This window comes from Lotus japonicus, chromosome 1 (assembly GCF_012489685.1).
Source record: "Lotus japonicus ecotype B-129 chromosome 1, LjGifu_v1.2".
NCBI lineage: Eukaryota > Viridiplantae > Streptophyta > Magnoliopsida > Fabales > Fabaceae > Lotus > Lotus japonicus.
Genome location: NC_080041.1, coordinates 84,628,900 through 84,645,032, shown reverse-complemented (window position 1 = coordinate 84,645,032; position 16,133 = coordinate 84,628,900). Strand labels below are relative to the sequence as shown.

Sequence of the window (16,133 nt, the reverse complement as noted above, 5' to 3'; positions counted from 1 at the left end):
GTCTTAATCGACACAAAAAGACAATGGCAGAGCCAAGTAGAGGGCTGAAGAACCATAGAATACGGGTTCTATAGTTAATGTATCAGCAAAGTAGGGTGTGAGTAAATTATAACCCTTTACTATGTTGTGCATAAGTTCACAAAAATAGATAGGGATTTGTCCTATGGCCCCTTATCATATCATCACCCCCCCCCCCCCCCCCCCCGTCTATTTTACCAATGGTGTTACTTTGGGCATTCTAGCTCCTAGAGTGTAACTTTCTTCAAACTCTAATATTACAATGGCTCCATCAAATTAGATTACTAGAAGGGACAAAACCAGAAAAAAAATTGACTAATTGGAGGAGACGGTATAACATTTTTTAGAGGATGAGAAGGGCGAATATAACATTTGAGTACTATGTATGAATATTTCTCTTTATCTTAACTTGGTTCTACGCCTGATTACCGCTTACTATATGTATTGCATAATTTTTTTCAAATTAGTTTAAACATAAATTATTTTAAAGGTAATAAAAATTGAAATATAAAAAATATCATGCCAATATCTCAATAATGTTAACTTGTATTGATTTTCCATTAGTAGCTTATAATCTCATCAATTTCCAAAAGAAAAAATCAATTTTTTGGTTTGAAGTGACATTTTAATTTTCTTTAGAAAACTCTCAATAAAATTTAATCATGCATTATTTTCATATAAGTTCACTTTTAGCGAATGTTTGGATGCACGACGGAAAACCACAGTGAACTAAAATCATGATGGACTGAATCAATTTTCTTTAACTTTTATGGTTGTCCACCGAGATTTTAGTTTCACCGTAATTTCTCAGCTTGTATTCAAACATGTTCTGAAGGTATGACAATAAAAATTCATTGTAAGCTTCATAAAGTCTTCAATTTGTAAGCTTCATAATAAGGTTCACCAAAAGTCTAGGATGTCCTCAATCCACCTATCATGTCTAATTAAGCCACTACAAAGTGGAGCCAACACAACTGATATTCTGTTTATCGTCTCTATCCATTCCTTTGCCTTTAATGAGTAGTAACAATCAGATATGACTATCTCACAGTGGTTCAATTGACCATTAAATGCAAAGCAGCAAAGCACATATTATAGTCATAAAACCAACGCAGTACACGGTAGCAAACAACATATGGCCCCATCTATGCTGGCTCTTGTTGTATACATCTCAAATTGATGAAGAATCACATCAGAAAAAAAGAAGAAAAAAATTTTCCATCAATATAAGCTTCACTTCACTCTGCATTTTCTTGTCCTGCATAATCACCTAATTGCTTCATCTGCCAGCTCTCACTAGGGGCAACATTTTCATGCGAAGGAGTGTAATGCTGCAAAAAGAAGAAGTCAGCATTTACCATTTAGAGTTTAACACAGTAATTTGAACAATTCTTTTATTCCCAAAAGAAACAAGACAAACAGACAGAGACTGAGACAAAGACAGAGAAAAGAGAAAGCATGGTCCTTTGAATTCATTAATATGTAAGCCAATTTTTAGAATTTGAAAATTCACATATATCCAATAAACCTTAGTTCCACAAAAAGTAGTAAAATTCTAATTGACAACAATTTCATTACAAAGTGTTTAAGGGGAAAAGAAGCCAAGTCCTAATTGACAATTATCACACAATAAATGGGGGAGAGAATACACAGAAGAAAACACTATCTGCAATCTATTCTTACTAGTCCAAGTAAGAAGCTATGCAAAGAAAATTCAAATGCACATGCTTTATTATAATGACAATCCTTTAACTGACCAATTAACTGTATACATCATTAGTACATCCAATAATGATACACCAATAAACATAGAAGTTCAATTTATTTTTCCTAGTAATCCTAGTAAACCAATCTACCATTAATCTTTGAAAAAAAAAATCACAAATATGAAAACACACCTCCATCTTCATCATAAGTTCTTTGGCAGAAGGAGCAGATACAACTATATTCCGTGCACCAGGCTTAATGAATCCTTCTTGAACACCATTGTCAAACAATGCAAGTAAAGAGTTATAGTAACCATCAACATTCAATAGACCAACCTGTGCAGGAAGATATTGAGTTAACATTGGATTATTATACCAAAGATTCTGTACTATGCAGTAAAATGACTATGTTACCGGTTTCTTATGAATTCCAAGTTGCGCCCAAGTTATCATCTCCAATAGCTCTTCCATGGTTCCATATCCTCCTAATTGTAAGGAAAAAGGGAATGTATAAGAACAGAGAAACTCATAATTACAGGATCAGTATAGCAATCCTTAACATCAAAAGTAAAATCAAACTTTAGCATATCTAAGAACAATGCTAATGGCATATTTACATGTATAAGACATGTAATCATCAATTATTATTTAAAATTGTTTGAAAGTTCTTCAGGTATATACCAGGGAGAGCAACAAAGGCATCAGCTTCTTGAGCCATTGCAGCTTTACGCTCATGCATATCTGAAACGATTCTCACCTCACCAACTGTTTCACCAGATATCTGTCAAAATTAACCAACAACACATGCTAATTCATTGGAATAATTATCATAAGGATCCATCAACTCTCACCACAAATCAGTCCTGCTATGAAGTAAGAAGTGAAATGCCAATGCATTGGTGGAAGCAGATTGAAGATAATGAAAGTAAAACTTGGTATACAAGAAGAAAACCTACTCCCTCCTTCTTAATTTTGGTAATCAAATCATCACAATACAAATCCCAAGAATAAACTAATAGAAAATATTAATCAGTCCATTGCCAATGATCAAGTGTGTGTTTGCTTAAAAGTTGCAAAAAAGTAAAAGCACATTCCCTCATTTCATCCATTTCGTTCCATTGGCTTTTTTTGCATTGGAAAGAGGGAAATGTGACCAACTGAAATCCAACCAAATTAATTGTATATGGAGAGAAAAACAAACAAAGTGACACAGATTTTTATAGGACAACAGATAGTAATAGTAGCACAAATACCTCCAGAGGCATGAGAGCTTTTGGAATGATCCTGTACATAAAAGAAAGAAAAATTGTGAAGATGAAAAAAACAAATGGTGAGACAATGTCATCAATTATCAGTAACACTAAAAAGGAAGGATTTTTATGGCATAGGCTGATATACATACCCTAGGACATGGCAGCCTCCATCATACACTCTTTGGGATATTAAGCCCATAAGACCAACACTTCCCCCACCATACACCAAGTCTATATTCCTCTTAACCTGTAATTCATGCCATAAGATAAAAATGTAAAACACATAAAGATGTTGATGTACCCTTCAGTTTTTTTTCACTGTGTATCAATAAAAAACCAAACTTTAAGAAACCAAACAGATTCAAAATGAAATGCAGTATTGGAAAACAACCTGCTACACAGAACTTATATCAAACGAGTGTAAAGCAACAAGAGGGCATGCTCTGAAACCATAAAAAAACCATTTTTACACTAACCAGTTCATTGCCCAATTGAATAGCAGCATCACTGAAGACATCTCGGTTGCCAGAGTTGCTTCCACAGAAGACACAGAGCCTCTTGAACTTGCTTCTGGGGTGGCCATCCATCATTCAAAATCGAAGCTTTGTTCGTGGTTTTTTCAATTGGAAGAGGATTGATTGAATGTTGGGTTTGGTTGAAATTGCTATGATTGAAGAAAAGGAAGAAACTTTGTTGAAAGGGTAATGGTGGTTGATGCTAAAATGGAGAATAGAGCACACAGGAGAAATCAATGAGTCAGGGTCTTCTCATATTTGGTTTTGCAGAGCACGGCCACCCCACATGTTCTATTGCCTTTCCAATCCTACGTCTTTTTGTCGGCCTTAACTCTCTCTCTCTCTCTCTCTCCCTCCCTCCCTTCTCTCTCTCTAGATAAGCTATCATGAGTACCTAATGAAAATAAACTCAAAACAGCTTATGGTTCTAAACACTGGTTATATCATAAGCTCTCCTAAACACTGACTATCAGAGAAGCTCAAATAAGCTCTCCAAACAAGGCTAAGGCCCAGTTTGGAAGAGCTTATTTGAGCTTATCTGACAGCATAAGCTCTTATGCCAGTGTTTGGGAGAGCTTATGCAAACAGCTTATGGCCTGCCATAAGCTATTTTCAACTTATTTTCACAAGCTACTCAGGACAGCTTATGAAAAACAGCTTATGCTTATATACAGCTTATTTTTTATTTATTTCAATAAATTTTTAAAAATAGCTTATGAATAAGCGCTTATGTCATAAGCGCTTATGGTCATAAGCGCTTATGGTCATAAGCGCTTAAATAAGCTGTTTTTCCAAACGGGGCCTAAATAAGTTCTAAAAAGTGCTTTTTGTTCACATCCAAATTAGCTCGAAGTGTACTAACTACGTGTTTGGATTAGCATTATCTAAAATTGATTTGAATACAATTTTTATATAAAATTGATTACGATACATGTGAGTAGTTGGAAGTGATGTCATTTGCGTTCGAATACATTCATAAGAAAAGTGAAATTTGTAAGATATATGTCATGAAATTGAGATGTAAAATCTCAGAATTGATCATCCTCTACGCAAATGCTACTATCTAAATTTTCTAATAGAATTAATCCTAGGTTTGAAATCATTTCTACATAGTGACAACGAAACATCAATATTTGTATCCATAACTCATTAGAGCTGTCAATTCTAGTCAGTCCTTCTCGTATGGGTCAGCCCAGCACGGGTTGGGTTGAAAATGGGTTGTTATGTCAAATGAGGGTCTTGACGAGTCAAGAAAATATGAACCAACCTGACTCGCTACGAGCTCGCGAGTTGTGTGAAATAAATATAAAAATCTTTTGTCGCAACCTTTTTGAATTTTTTTTGAATTTTTTTATTTTTAAAATTCATCTATCACAACTTTTTTTAAAACCGTTCTTATTTTTCAGTTTTAAAACTAAAATATTAAAACAACTCATATGGGTTTTCTATTTTAATTTTCAAATTATAGTTTTTAATGTTTGAAAACATCTCATTCAAATAGTTTTTTCATCTTTTATTTTGAAAAATAGTTTTTAAAACAAATTTTAAATAAAAAAACTAAAATTGTAATAAAAAAGCTCATAAGCCTATAAAAATAATATTTGTCATGGTTTGTTTCAGAATTTTAGCATAACATAGGTCAATTTTTTTACAGTGATAACAATCCTTCATCTAATTTGGAATAGAGAAGAAGGAATATGAGACGCACGAATATAATAGTTTTATCAATTCAGCTTTTTAATAATTAATTTGAACCATTTAATTTAAAAATTAAGGGCTAAAAAATCCATATTGCTTGCAAATGAATGTGAAGTATCCACCACCCGTTTGATAATTGATATTCAAAACTCAAAAGTGATTCCTTATTTAATTTGTTTATTAATAATAAACCCATCGAGAAAGTGGTGTTCTTTTAAAATGAGTGTAGGTGTTTGAATTGAAATGTGTAGGTACCGTAGGAAAATTGAATTGCATCTTTTGGATGAGACATGTGTTCAATTTTTTAAGGAAATTCTATGAGAAAATGATCTTTACCAAATCAAGAGTTAAGGATTTGCGGACTAGCCCCTCCATTTAACTATCCAAAACATTTCATACATAATATAGGTTTATGTTTGTTCCAACTACTACCCCGGTGCAAAATTTTATTGTTTTAATCTCTAATCATATTTTTCAAAATGTTGTTGTTTTAGATAGAGATGTTGGTGTTTTGTGTTTTGAACATTTAATTAATTATCTATTCGTTTGAATTAATTTTGGTGTTCATTTCAAAAAAAAAAATAATAATTTTGGTGTCTATGTGGCCCCATAATTCATGACATCCACTACGTTCAATTATACTACCAAACTAAAATTCTTAAGTAGTAAGGAGAGACCTCCACGTCTTATTGAGAGTACACGAGTGTCTAACTATCCAATCCAATAATTAACACTATATATAAAGAAAGTGAAAGAAAAGGAAAGACTCATAGTTGAAGTGTCCCCTGAATTTCATTCACAATCCTCAAAAAGGAGAAATAGGCGGAGAAAAAAGAGATAAAAAGAAGAAAAAAGAAAGAAAGAAAATGATATCATAGATGAAATAAAAGTATGAATGAATTATAGCTCATATATGAGGAATGCTCTAAAAGCTTAATGAATCTCATTAGATTTCTAACCTTTAGAATATTGACTATTTTCTGGAAAAAAAATTGACTATTTAGTTGGAGGTTCTTTTTCAAATGACAATCACGTATATCAACTCGAATGAAGTTATTTTTAGCTTAAATAAAAGTCTCGGGTTCGAATTCATATAATTGTTGTTGTGTTAATTAAATTATTGGCAGGGGAAAGTTATGAGTAATGATATATACACACCTCATTTTTTAAACACTCCATCTCCACCTCTTTTTATTTCTATCTCTCTCATCTTATCATCTATCACATCTCATACTTTCTCTCTCTTACTTTTTCTTTTCTTCATATCTCTCTCCTCATTCCACCTCTCTCCACCTCAAAGAGAGGTGTGGATGAAACATTATTCAAAAGTTATTATCAATTGTCCAATAAAATGGAATTTGGCATTTCATATGTTGTCAATTTTTTTGAAATTCAAGGCTGCATTTTCTCTTTATAGGGAAAGAGAGCCTGATGATGATTATACATCTTCACATGATTGGAGCAAAGTTGAGAATGTTTCCAAATTTCTAGAAGTGTTTGATCTTACATATCCAATGAAAGAAAAATTTGACAAAGGGTGAATGTTTATTTTGTTATTATAAGCACAAGGATGAATGTATTTTGCTTTTAGTTATTGTTAGTGTTTTAGATCCTCGGTCTAACTCCCCTTGATATATATATATATATATATATATATATATATATATATATATATATATATATATATATATATATATATATATATATGGTAAAAAATATATTGGAAAAGTTATATGATGAGTATGTGTCTCTACATATCTAAGAGTCATCCTCTATGGTTGCAAATGTTGGTGACTTGGATCTTGTGTGTGAAAAGGAAGTGACTCCTCTAATTAAACCTAGATTTTCATTCGTCACTAGATTTGACCAAATTATAAATCTTGTGTGTGAAAAGGAAGTGACTCCTCCAATTAAATCAAAATTACAAGCTTAGTTTGATAAAGATGTTTATGTGTTTTTTATGGTAATAATAACACATTCAACACATTGGAGTGGTGGAGGAACTTCTTAAAATATAAGGCCTTGCTCAAGATGATTGTTAATATACTGCTTATACACATCTCCAATGTGCCATCAGAGTTTACATTTAGTACTAGTGGGCGAGTTATTAATGAATTTCGTTGTAGATCCAATGAAGAATATATTGACGCACTCGTTTGTTGGTGCCTAGGGCGGGTTGGGTTGTTGCTGGTTGGTTCTGCTGCTTTTTGATCCCTATTAAGGAGGGTTGTACATCATTATCATTTCCTTATTAATCAATATATTTTTACTTTCGAAAAAAAAATAAAAAATTGAAGCATTCATTTGTGATGGGGATTGACTGCGTCATAAGGAAGTCAAGCTAACTACTTTTTCCATTAGTTTTTTTTCCTATATTTGTGACAAAATTACTTTAAAGTATTTTTTAACCTGTCATGTGACCATTAAATTATTTTAATCTTTACCATTTATAATTAAATTTAACAGTCATGATTTATTCTCAAATTCTCGGATAACAATATTTATCTATCTATATATCTATCTATCTATCTATCTATATCTATATCTATCTATAATCTATCTATAATCTATAATCTATAATCTATCTATATAATCTATATAAAAGCAGAGTTTCTGCAGCCTTGGGGGTAAAAAAGTCCTTCAACAATTTATTCCAATAACTATGAAAGCTGGGCATGAATATTTTTGTAAAAAGTCATTTTATTTCACTCAGGTTTGATCTCAGTCGTTCATTCATATCAGTTTCACTCCTTCTTTCATTCAAGGGATTTATTAAATTTGTGAAACGCTTTTCAGTTTCAACAAAATACAGACGCTTCCCCTTTCACCTTACCTTCTTCCTTTTCTCCTTCTCTCAGCCGTTTCTCAAGGTTTCAAGTTCGTTTAAAACCTTCTCTGACACTGCTTTTCCGTGTCTGCCTCTGATATCCAGCACCTCCTCGACACCCTCCCTCGCCCTTCCACCGCCGTCTGGAACACCCTCATCATCAGCTTCATCTGCGACCAGAAGCCCCTCTACGCCCACGTGAGAGCCGCCACTTCCCCCACCCACTTCGATTCCTACAGAGAACCCCCAACATATGCCTCGCGGATTTGATTCTTTTGTGGTCGATGAGTTTCTTTGGAGCTCCTTCAAGCCATGTCTGCTGCATATTAGGCACATGATCCTGCGCCGTTTAGGTATGTATTTGATCTTTGGTGGTATTGTGCTATTAATTTAGAAAGAAATTATCTGATTTCGTTTGTGATATGCTAGGATTCATAACTGATATCGTTTCCCTTTTTTTCTGATCTGATATCGTTCCCTTCTTTTTTTTCCCTGATCGTGATGGAGGTGGCTGAGGTTTGGCACCGGAAATAGTTCCTTCAATGGTGGTTGTTGGCTAGGTGCCAGGGTTTTCATACTCGATTTGGGTTTTCCTGCAATTTTTCAGGTTTGTTTCTCTTTCTCACATCTGTGATTCGTTCTTCCTCCAAGCATCCATTCGTTCCGTTTGTTTTTTTTCCCTGTTCGTGATGGAGATGATTTTTGTCTAAGCAAATTTGATTCAAATTGTTCACTGTGATTCGTGTCCTGCAGATTTGGTGCGCCTTTGTTGGGATTATGGGGTTCCAGTTTGTGCATTGGTGTCGTTCTTCTACATTGTTCTTGATTGTGGTATTGAATTTTCTTTCCCTCTCTCTCTGTTGTCCCTGAAAGGCCCAAATTTTTTTGTCTCTGATGTTTGATTCCCTTAGTTCTTAGGCTACTGTTATCTGGCTGATAGTAGAATTAGGACTATCTAGGTTCAACATTACATTCAAACAGTGACACTCACTATAGTGCTGATTTTGGGAAAGACTAAAGACTACATTAAAATTATTTCAGAGCCAAGATATCTTGGTCGTGCAATTTTTAGGCCAGATACATTAGTTTTTATTTTGAAACTTGCATTGGTAAGTAGTAGTCTTTTTGGGCTATGCTTTCTACTATCTGGAAATGTAGTTAGATGGTAAAATTATCAACTAAACTATGGCAAATAGATGGTGTTCAGTTGTTGGCAGGAAATGATGCCAGAGATAAGCTTTTATTCTTCATCCTACGCTGCAGCTGTTAGGGCTATATACGTTGGAGTTTTGATCAAATTTCATGTCAATCTGTGATGCAGGCTTGGGGGTTGACTGTAATATTGGGAATTTATTCATCACCAAAGTTGCTCCTTATACACCCTTAAATGATTATTTGATGCCCGCAAAATTGAAGGATCATGGTTTTGAGGTCTTAAAGGGAGAAGTCAATTGCCTCAATTTGGCCACAGAAAGCATACATAGAGTAAAGATCTCTCATCTTGCAATATTTTATTTTTTGAAATTTTATTTTTGATTCACAACTAATAGTGTTCTTTTATAATCATTCAAGTTAACAAAACTATTGCACGATCTAATACCTATTTTCTATGCACAATTTAATTACCTATGTTATTGGTTGTGTAGGCTGAACCTAAAACAGATGAAGTATATGATCAGGCAACTTTGCTTGCTGAAGCATATGTGAGTGTGCTCTAACCTCAGCCATTGGATTGATTGGTATATCAATTAAGGAACTACATCGAGAGCTAAGAATCAGAGTAAGAGATTCCTACTGCTAACCTTATTTTAAAATATTTTATAATTTTATTTCAGTTTGAAGCATCATTTACTAATTACAGAACATGATCCAATTGAGTAGTTTTTTAAGTTATGTTTTGCTCTTAATATTTGGCATGTAGATTATATTCCAACCGAGTGGCTTTAAAAGTATTTTCCAGTTACCATGGAAGATGAGGTGTAGATGTTTGTAGTTCTTGACTAAATGTTTATCTCCTCTGTAAAACTTGAAGCTTTGCCCCATCCATTATCCGTACTGAACTCTTATCACCTCTTATGTGCTCCAAAATCAATTTTTCAGTATTTAACTTCAGCTTCTTGGGAGTGCAACTTTGAAGCCTCAATCAACATGAGTGAACCACCACACGAAGTTTTTTTTCCCTAAAGTATAGTTTTGGTGCCTTTGGTCCTGATAGCTCAAATAAGTGTATATTGTGAACAAAATTGTAGTTAATGTTCAGGTTGATAAGTTGAAGAGGAAGCTAAGACATGAAAAGAATGTTCAAAGAGTGTTATAATTGCATTGTATCTGATCTATAGATTAAAGTTACAAAAGGCTATTACCTGTTGGTCAGTATTGAGTGTCTATCTAATATGACATACATATTCAGATTCCTACATGGAAAGCTTAATTGCCTTTGTGAACTTAAAGGGCCTTTCTTGGATGCTGAATGTAAGATACTTTTCTGTCACTTTTTTCACTACAAGGCAAGGCTTTGACCGTTGGTTCTTTTGAGCTCCTAGCTTTGAAGTTGATATCATCTTATCTTGCCTAACATGCTGAATGTAAGATACTTTTCCTTTATTATTATTTTAGTTTCATTTTATTTTTTTTTCTGATATGGAGGTTGACAACATGGTGGCAGCGACGCTTATGGGGGGCTTATGGAAGCTACTCTTTGGAACGAAGCAGTCCTGATATGTTGCTACCTGCTGAAGTGCAGGAACCGAAGAGGAAATTAAGGAGATGAGGGAGTCTCTATTCAATAAGAAAAATGGGTTTCTGTCAGGTAGGCTTGCTGACACCTTTTTATTTCTCTCTTTAAATTAACATTACCTATGTCAAATGTTTGTACTGAGGTATGATGTTTTAGAATTCTTTCACTACCTTTCATCCATTTATTTCACATGCTTTACGTTTCATTGGCTCTCATGCAGTGGCCATGGTTCATGATGGGTCGTGAGGTGGTAACATCGACATTGCTCCCTTAGAAGACATAATTTATTCTACAAACTCAATCCTACCAATTGCAAAGATGACCACAAGCAATTGCGCAGGTTCTCCTTCAATTTCGTGTCCCATCCTTGAAAAAGTGCCCATGATAGAGAAATAGGAAATTGGTTTCTGGGTCTTTCTTTATTGAGATTTTCATTATCCTTTTATCTGCGTTAGATAGCAATTGCTCCGCCAATCCCCTCAACTTTGTTATGCTCAATGATAATTTGCAAGTCAACATGTTTCTTTTGCCCGTGTTTTATTGATTCTCCATGATGAAATAGAACATGATCATGGAGGGTACTGGCTTCGGAATTTAAACGGACTTCAATTTTTGTTGCTATTAACGAAGTTTATTACCAAAATTAATGGCTTCGAATTAAAAACGGTAGCAACTCTTGAGGAGATTTATATTTTAGAAAAAGTGACAAACACATGATCATACAGGTTACTAGCTCAAAAATTCAAATGAACTGCAATTCTTATGAGGCTGCGGCCACTAATAGAGTTAATGACGCAATTAATGAATTAGAATTACAAACGTTGACAATTTCCTACTATATGGTTGTAGGCAGTTGCCTCTTAAGGAGGTTTCTATTATGGAACATGTGAGAAATAGAGGGTGAGGCACCTGAGATCAAGAAAACGAGATATCAAAAAAATGAGAGAAACAAAGACTAATGGGCAGAGACTGTTAGTGTGCCTTTAGCTATTGTATTGTCACAATATTATGCATCGCAATTAAGCATTAGAAGCCGCTATTATCAAGGAAAACACTAATGTTGCGGTTACGTTCTACAATCTCATTTAGAGGTTGAATACAAATGGACACTAATTGGAAGAACAACATTCTTATATATGGTTCCTCCACAATACACATTGATGGTTCTAATAACAATATTTTTTCAAAACGAAACAATATTAAATTTATTCATTCATAATAAAACTATTAAGTTAATAAAATAAAACTTATTTTCACTACATATGTATCATTCACTACATGTTATGCATTAATATCATCTCGAAATTACATAGAAGTTATAACATAAAAATCCTATTCTTATCTTAGTAATTCATTTTTATTGTAAAGTACAAAAATAAAAAATAAAAACTCACAAGTATATATTAATAAAAAAATATACAATGTAATTTTTTTTTGGGGTTGAAATGAGGGCTTACACCCTAAACAATGTAAATTAAGTTAATAAAATAAAACTCATTTTCACTACATATGTATCATTCACTACATGTTATGCATTAATATCATCTCGAAATTACATAGAAGTTATAACATAAAAATCCTATTCTTATCTTAGTAATTCATTTTTATTGTAAAGTACAAAAATAAAAAAAAACTCACAAGTATATATTAATAAAAAAATATACAATGTAATTTTTTTGGGGGGTTGAAATGAGGGCTTACACCCTAAACAATGTAAATTTAAAATAAGGACAAATGAAAATTGATAAAATGTTATCACTATAAGTCTTATAACTTTATATCTATTAATTAACATATTGAAAATTAAAATTTTAGGAGTTACATATTATGAATTGATATCAATTAGGAGTTATATAGAAGTTAAAAAGTTAGAAACCATAAAGAATGTATTTAAATCTCACTTGCAAAGTGCCTAAAGATGACACCAAAATAAATAATTTGATCCTGGACAAAAACCTTTCCACTTTTACAATTCTATTCACATGTGTTTACTATTATATAGAAGTTATAAAATAAAATTAGTATTCTTAACATGGTGTTTCATTTTATTTGTAAATTAAAAGACATAAAATTCAAGAGGATTTTAAAAACAACAATGTAAATTTAAAATAAAAACTATGATTAAAATAAATCTTAAAACTTCATATTGATTATACGTCTAACAATTAGGCATTAGCATACTTAAAATAAAAAATATACGCATAAAAATAGTGGTTACATTGTAGGAATTAATAGCTTTTATCATTTAGGAGTTATCCTCCTTCAAAGTGCTTGATGAAGAAAAAAAATTAAAGAATTTAATTCATGTGACAAATTATTTTTTTCCTTCATCGGAAAATAGGACAAAAACCTATTAATCCCATTGGAAAACATATATTTCTAACGTAAACTAATATTGGTTAAATGTTTTGCTATTGTCAATTTTGACTAAGGGAATTGAATATTTTAAAATGAAAGTTTAAATACGTATTTTACAATACACAATTATCAATGGCACTAACAATGATATAAAAAACTGTCACAAACAATATGTCGAGCTATTTTTTTTATAATAGATACTAAGCATAGAGGACATAATTGTAGGTGAACAGATAGGCAATGGAATTAGCCTGAACATCCCCTCATGAATTTTTATCACACATCCATGTCTTTTGATGACTCTTACATTCCAAACTACTCATCTATCTTTCCTTTAAAAAATCACAGATCCCTAATTTTTCAGCATCGTGCTATTTTAACCTCAAATTAATGAGTTTTTAATAAAATAAACTCTTTAAGTTTACCTAATCATCAATTAACGCTAAAATTGATGTTCCAGTAATGATTATAAGAAACATTAATCTAGCAGTTAGAATGTGTAACAGGACATGTCGATCGTTTACTCAAATGAGAATACAATCCACTATATTGCCAAGACAACACACAAACGACAAGGGTTGTAAAACAAGACAAGTTAAAAGTGTGTGGTGTGTCATCACACGGGAGACAAGACACCGCAAACACATTAAATCCATCACCATGCCACGACCAAACAAAAAAAATAAAAATCTTAAACAATTCTAATATAAAAACAATATATTAATATAAAAATATATTTTAGCAAATAACGCAAAAATCATAAAAACACACAAAATAAATATAAATGAATATCCTCCGTGCATCGCACGGGTAAAAAATACTAGTTATTTCCATAAGATACATCCCGTTAGGTTATTATGAATGAAACAAAAATTAAATGTAAATATTATCCAATGGAGCATTATGTTTACTTCTGGGCCAGCCCGTTTGGCCCACCTTTTTTGACGGGTTGGGTTGAGATTTTGAACCCAAATTTAAAAGTGGGTCAACCCAACCCGTATTTTGGCGGGTTAATGACGGGTTGGGTTGGGTTAGCCCGCCAACCCATTTTTCACTTTTTTTTGAAATTTTTTAAAATTTCTTTCTATTTTTATTCTTTCAGTAGATTATTTTAAGGTGCGCATATAATACGACAGACCTAAACTAAAAAAAAAATTTATTTTGAAAACTCCCTTCAATGGATTCACCTATATAAGCTGCTGCTCTTATTCGTAGGTTATGTTTTGTCTAAAACTTTCATGACTACTCGACATTATATTTTATAATTGTTGATTGACTGTTATTGGCTAAAGTAAACTCTTGTTGCTAGTGAGGTTACAGTTTTACAACTTTTAATAACCACACATGATAAATATTTTTTTGTTATTGCTATTGGTGAGACTTTCTAGTTGAACTCATAACATTTAAAGATAAAGAACAAGTATAATTCTACTTTTTTCATGTGTCAACATATAAAAAGTGAAAGATTGCTTAAAATTTCTCATTGCATTTCTTTTTTTATTTCACTACATTTCTAAGTGGGCTAGCCCGCCAACCCGTTTTCCCGTCAAAATATGGGTTGGGTTGAGACTTTGAACCCAAATACCAAAAGTGGGCTAGCCCAACCCAACCCGCATTTCGACGGGTTAGTGGCGGGTTGGGCCCAACCCGGCCCGCCAACCCATATTGTCACCCCTAGTTAAGAGTAATAATTCATTTACACTTTTATTTCTCTTTCATCTCATTTTAGCTCTTTTTTTTTCTATCTATCACTGCATTTTTTGTTACATCACTTATCATATTATTTTTTTTCTTTAGCATTTCTTCATATTTCATGAAGGTGGAGGTGAAAATGATATGTGAATAAAGTAATATAACTTTTCCAAAGGTGATTGAATGTTGGCAAGTTTGCCAAAAATGGAAAGAGAATTTAAAACATCTATGGTTCTCCTGAGTTTTGACTTTGCCTCTTCCTTCTCATTTCAATGTTTTTATCTCCTATCAACTCCCCTAAGTTCAAGCATTCAGTTTCGGATTACTCCACCAAGACCAAAGAAAGAGAAAGCATGTTATTTCATCTCCCATGTTCTATTTTCCTACAGGACTTTGCAGGCAAAGGTAACCTCTCAGTCCTCACAGACTATGTAGAATTTCTTCAAACATCTCCTCGGAAAGTAATTGACAAATTTTCAAAAACAGAGAAAACACAAAACAGAGTGTGGTGAAAAAACTGAAAATCACGCAATACCCATCACTCAAAATCAAATTTTATTGTCATGGGAAGAAGAGTGATTGTTGACAATGCTTGGTTGATACACCCACTTCTACATTTGTCATTCCTCGCTGCAGGGTTGGCTGCAAGCATGGTCATAATCACAGCTATATGCAGTGTTCGATTCAGAAGAAGATCAAAACCATCACCGCCACAACCACCTCCGCAATCTAATCCATTAGAAATAGCAAAAGAATCGAATAATTCTACTCCACAACCACAAACAAAGGAACAGGAAACAGAGCATCATGAAAAAACAGAGCATCATACAACAGAAAAAACAGAGGATCCTGAGGTGCAGATAAAGGAGCTACCTCTTCCACCGGCTATGCTGCAACCAAAGGAGGGGCTTCCCTCTGTGAATTTGATAAAGATGACTTCCGAACGAAAAGCATCGTTTAGAATTCTGAGTCTGAAAATGCCAAGGAGTTTGTCAGTGGCGATAAATGGGGTTGGGGAACATATTCATCAGAAGGAGGACAAATTCAAAGGGATGTTGAAAACAGAGGAATCTGTTTGGATGAAAACTATTATACTAGGTGAAAAATGTGTCCCTGATGAGGAAGATCCTGTGATATATGATGGTAAGGGAAAGAAAATCTCAGCATACCATCCTAAAAGTTATAGCTCTGTTTCCAGACAATGTTCTTTCCTTGATCCTGATGCATTGTTGTCTCTACCCCAAAATCAAGAAGAGAGAATTGTCAACAACACTTTGAATTAGTCTTTCAATCAAATCAAAGTTTTTTCTCTTTGTGTAATTTCTGTCG

General features: G+C 33.2%; 1 protein-coding gene across 1 annotated transcript; it reads right to left on the bottom strand.

Moving 5' to 3' along the window:
• Positions 1-1,055: 1,055 nt before the first annotated feature.
• On the bottom strand, positions 1,056-3,821 carry LOC130724873 (cytokinin riboside 5'-monophosphate phosphoribohydrolase LOG8). Its single transcript, XM_057576145.1, has 7 exons — positions 3,454-3,821; positions 3,127-3,224; positions 2,978-3,008; positions 2,406-2,505; positions 2,139-2,209; positions 1,917-2,060; positions 1,056-1,349 (listed from the first exon to the last, which is right to left on the bottom strand). Exons 1-7 carry the CDS (start codon positions 3,565-3,567, stop codon positions 1,257-1,259), a joined length of 651 nt encoding a protein of 216 aa, XP_057432128.1. The 5' UTR covers positions 3,568-3,821; the 3' UTR covers positions 1,056-1,256.
• Positions 3,822-16,133: the final 12,312 nt, after the last annotated feature.

Coding starts and splice junctions, on each gene's coding strand:
- LOC130724873 (XM_057576145.1), bottom strand. CDS start 3,567: ATGATGGATGGCCACCCCAGAAGCAAGTTCAAGAGGCTCTGTGTCTTC. Junction 3,009..3,126: donor GGAGGCTGCCATGTCCTAGG/GTATGTATATCA, acceptor TTTTATGTACAG/GATCATTCCAAAAGCTCTCA. Junction 2,210..2,405: donor TGCCTTTGTTGCTCTCCCTG/GTATATACCTGA, acceptor CCTTACAATTAG/GAGGATATGGAACCATGGAA.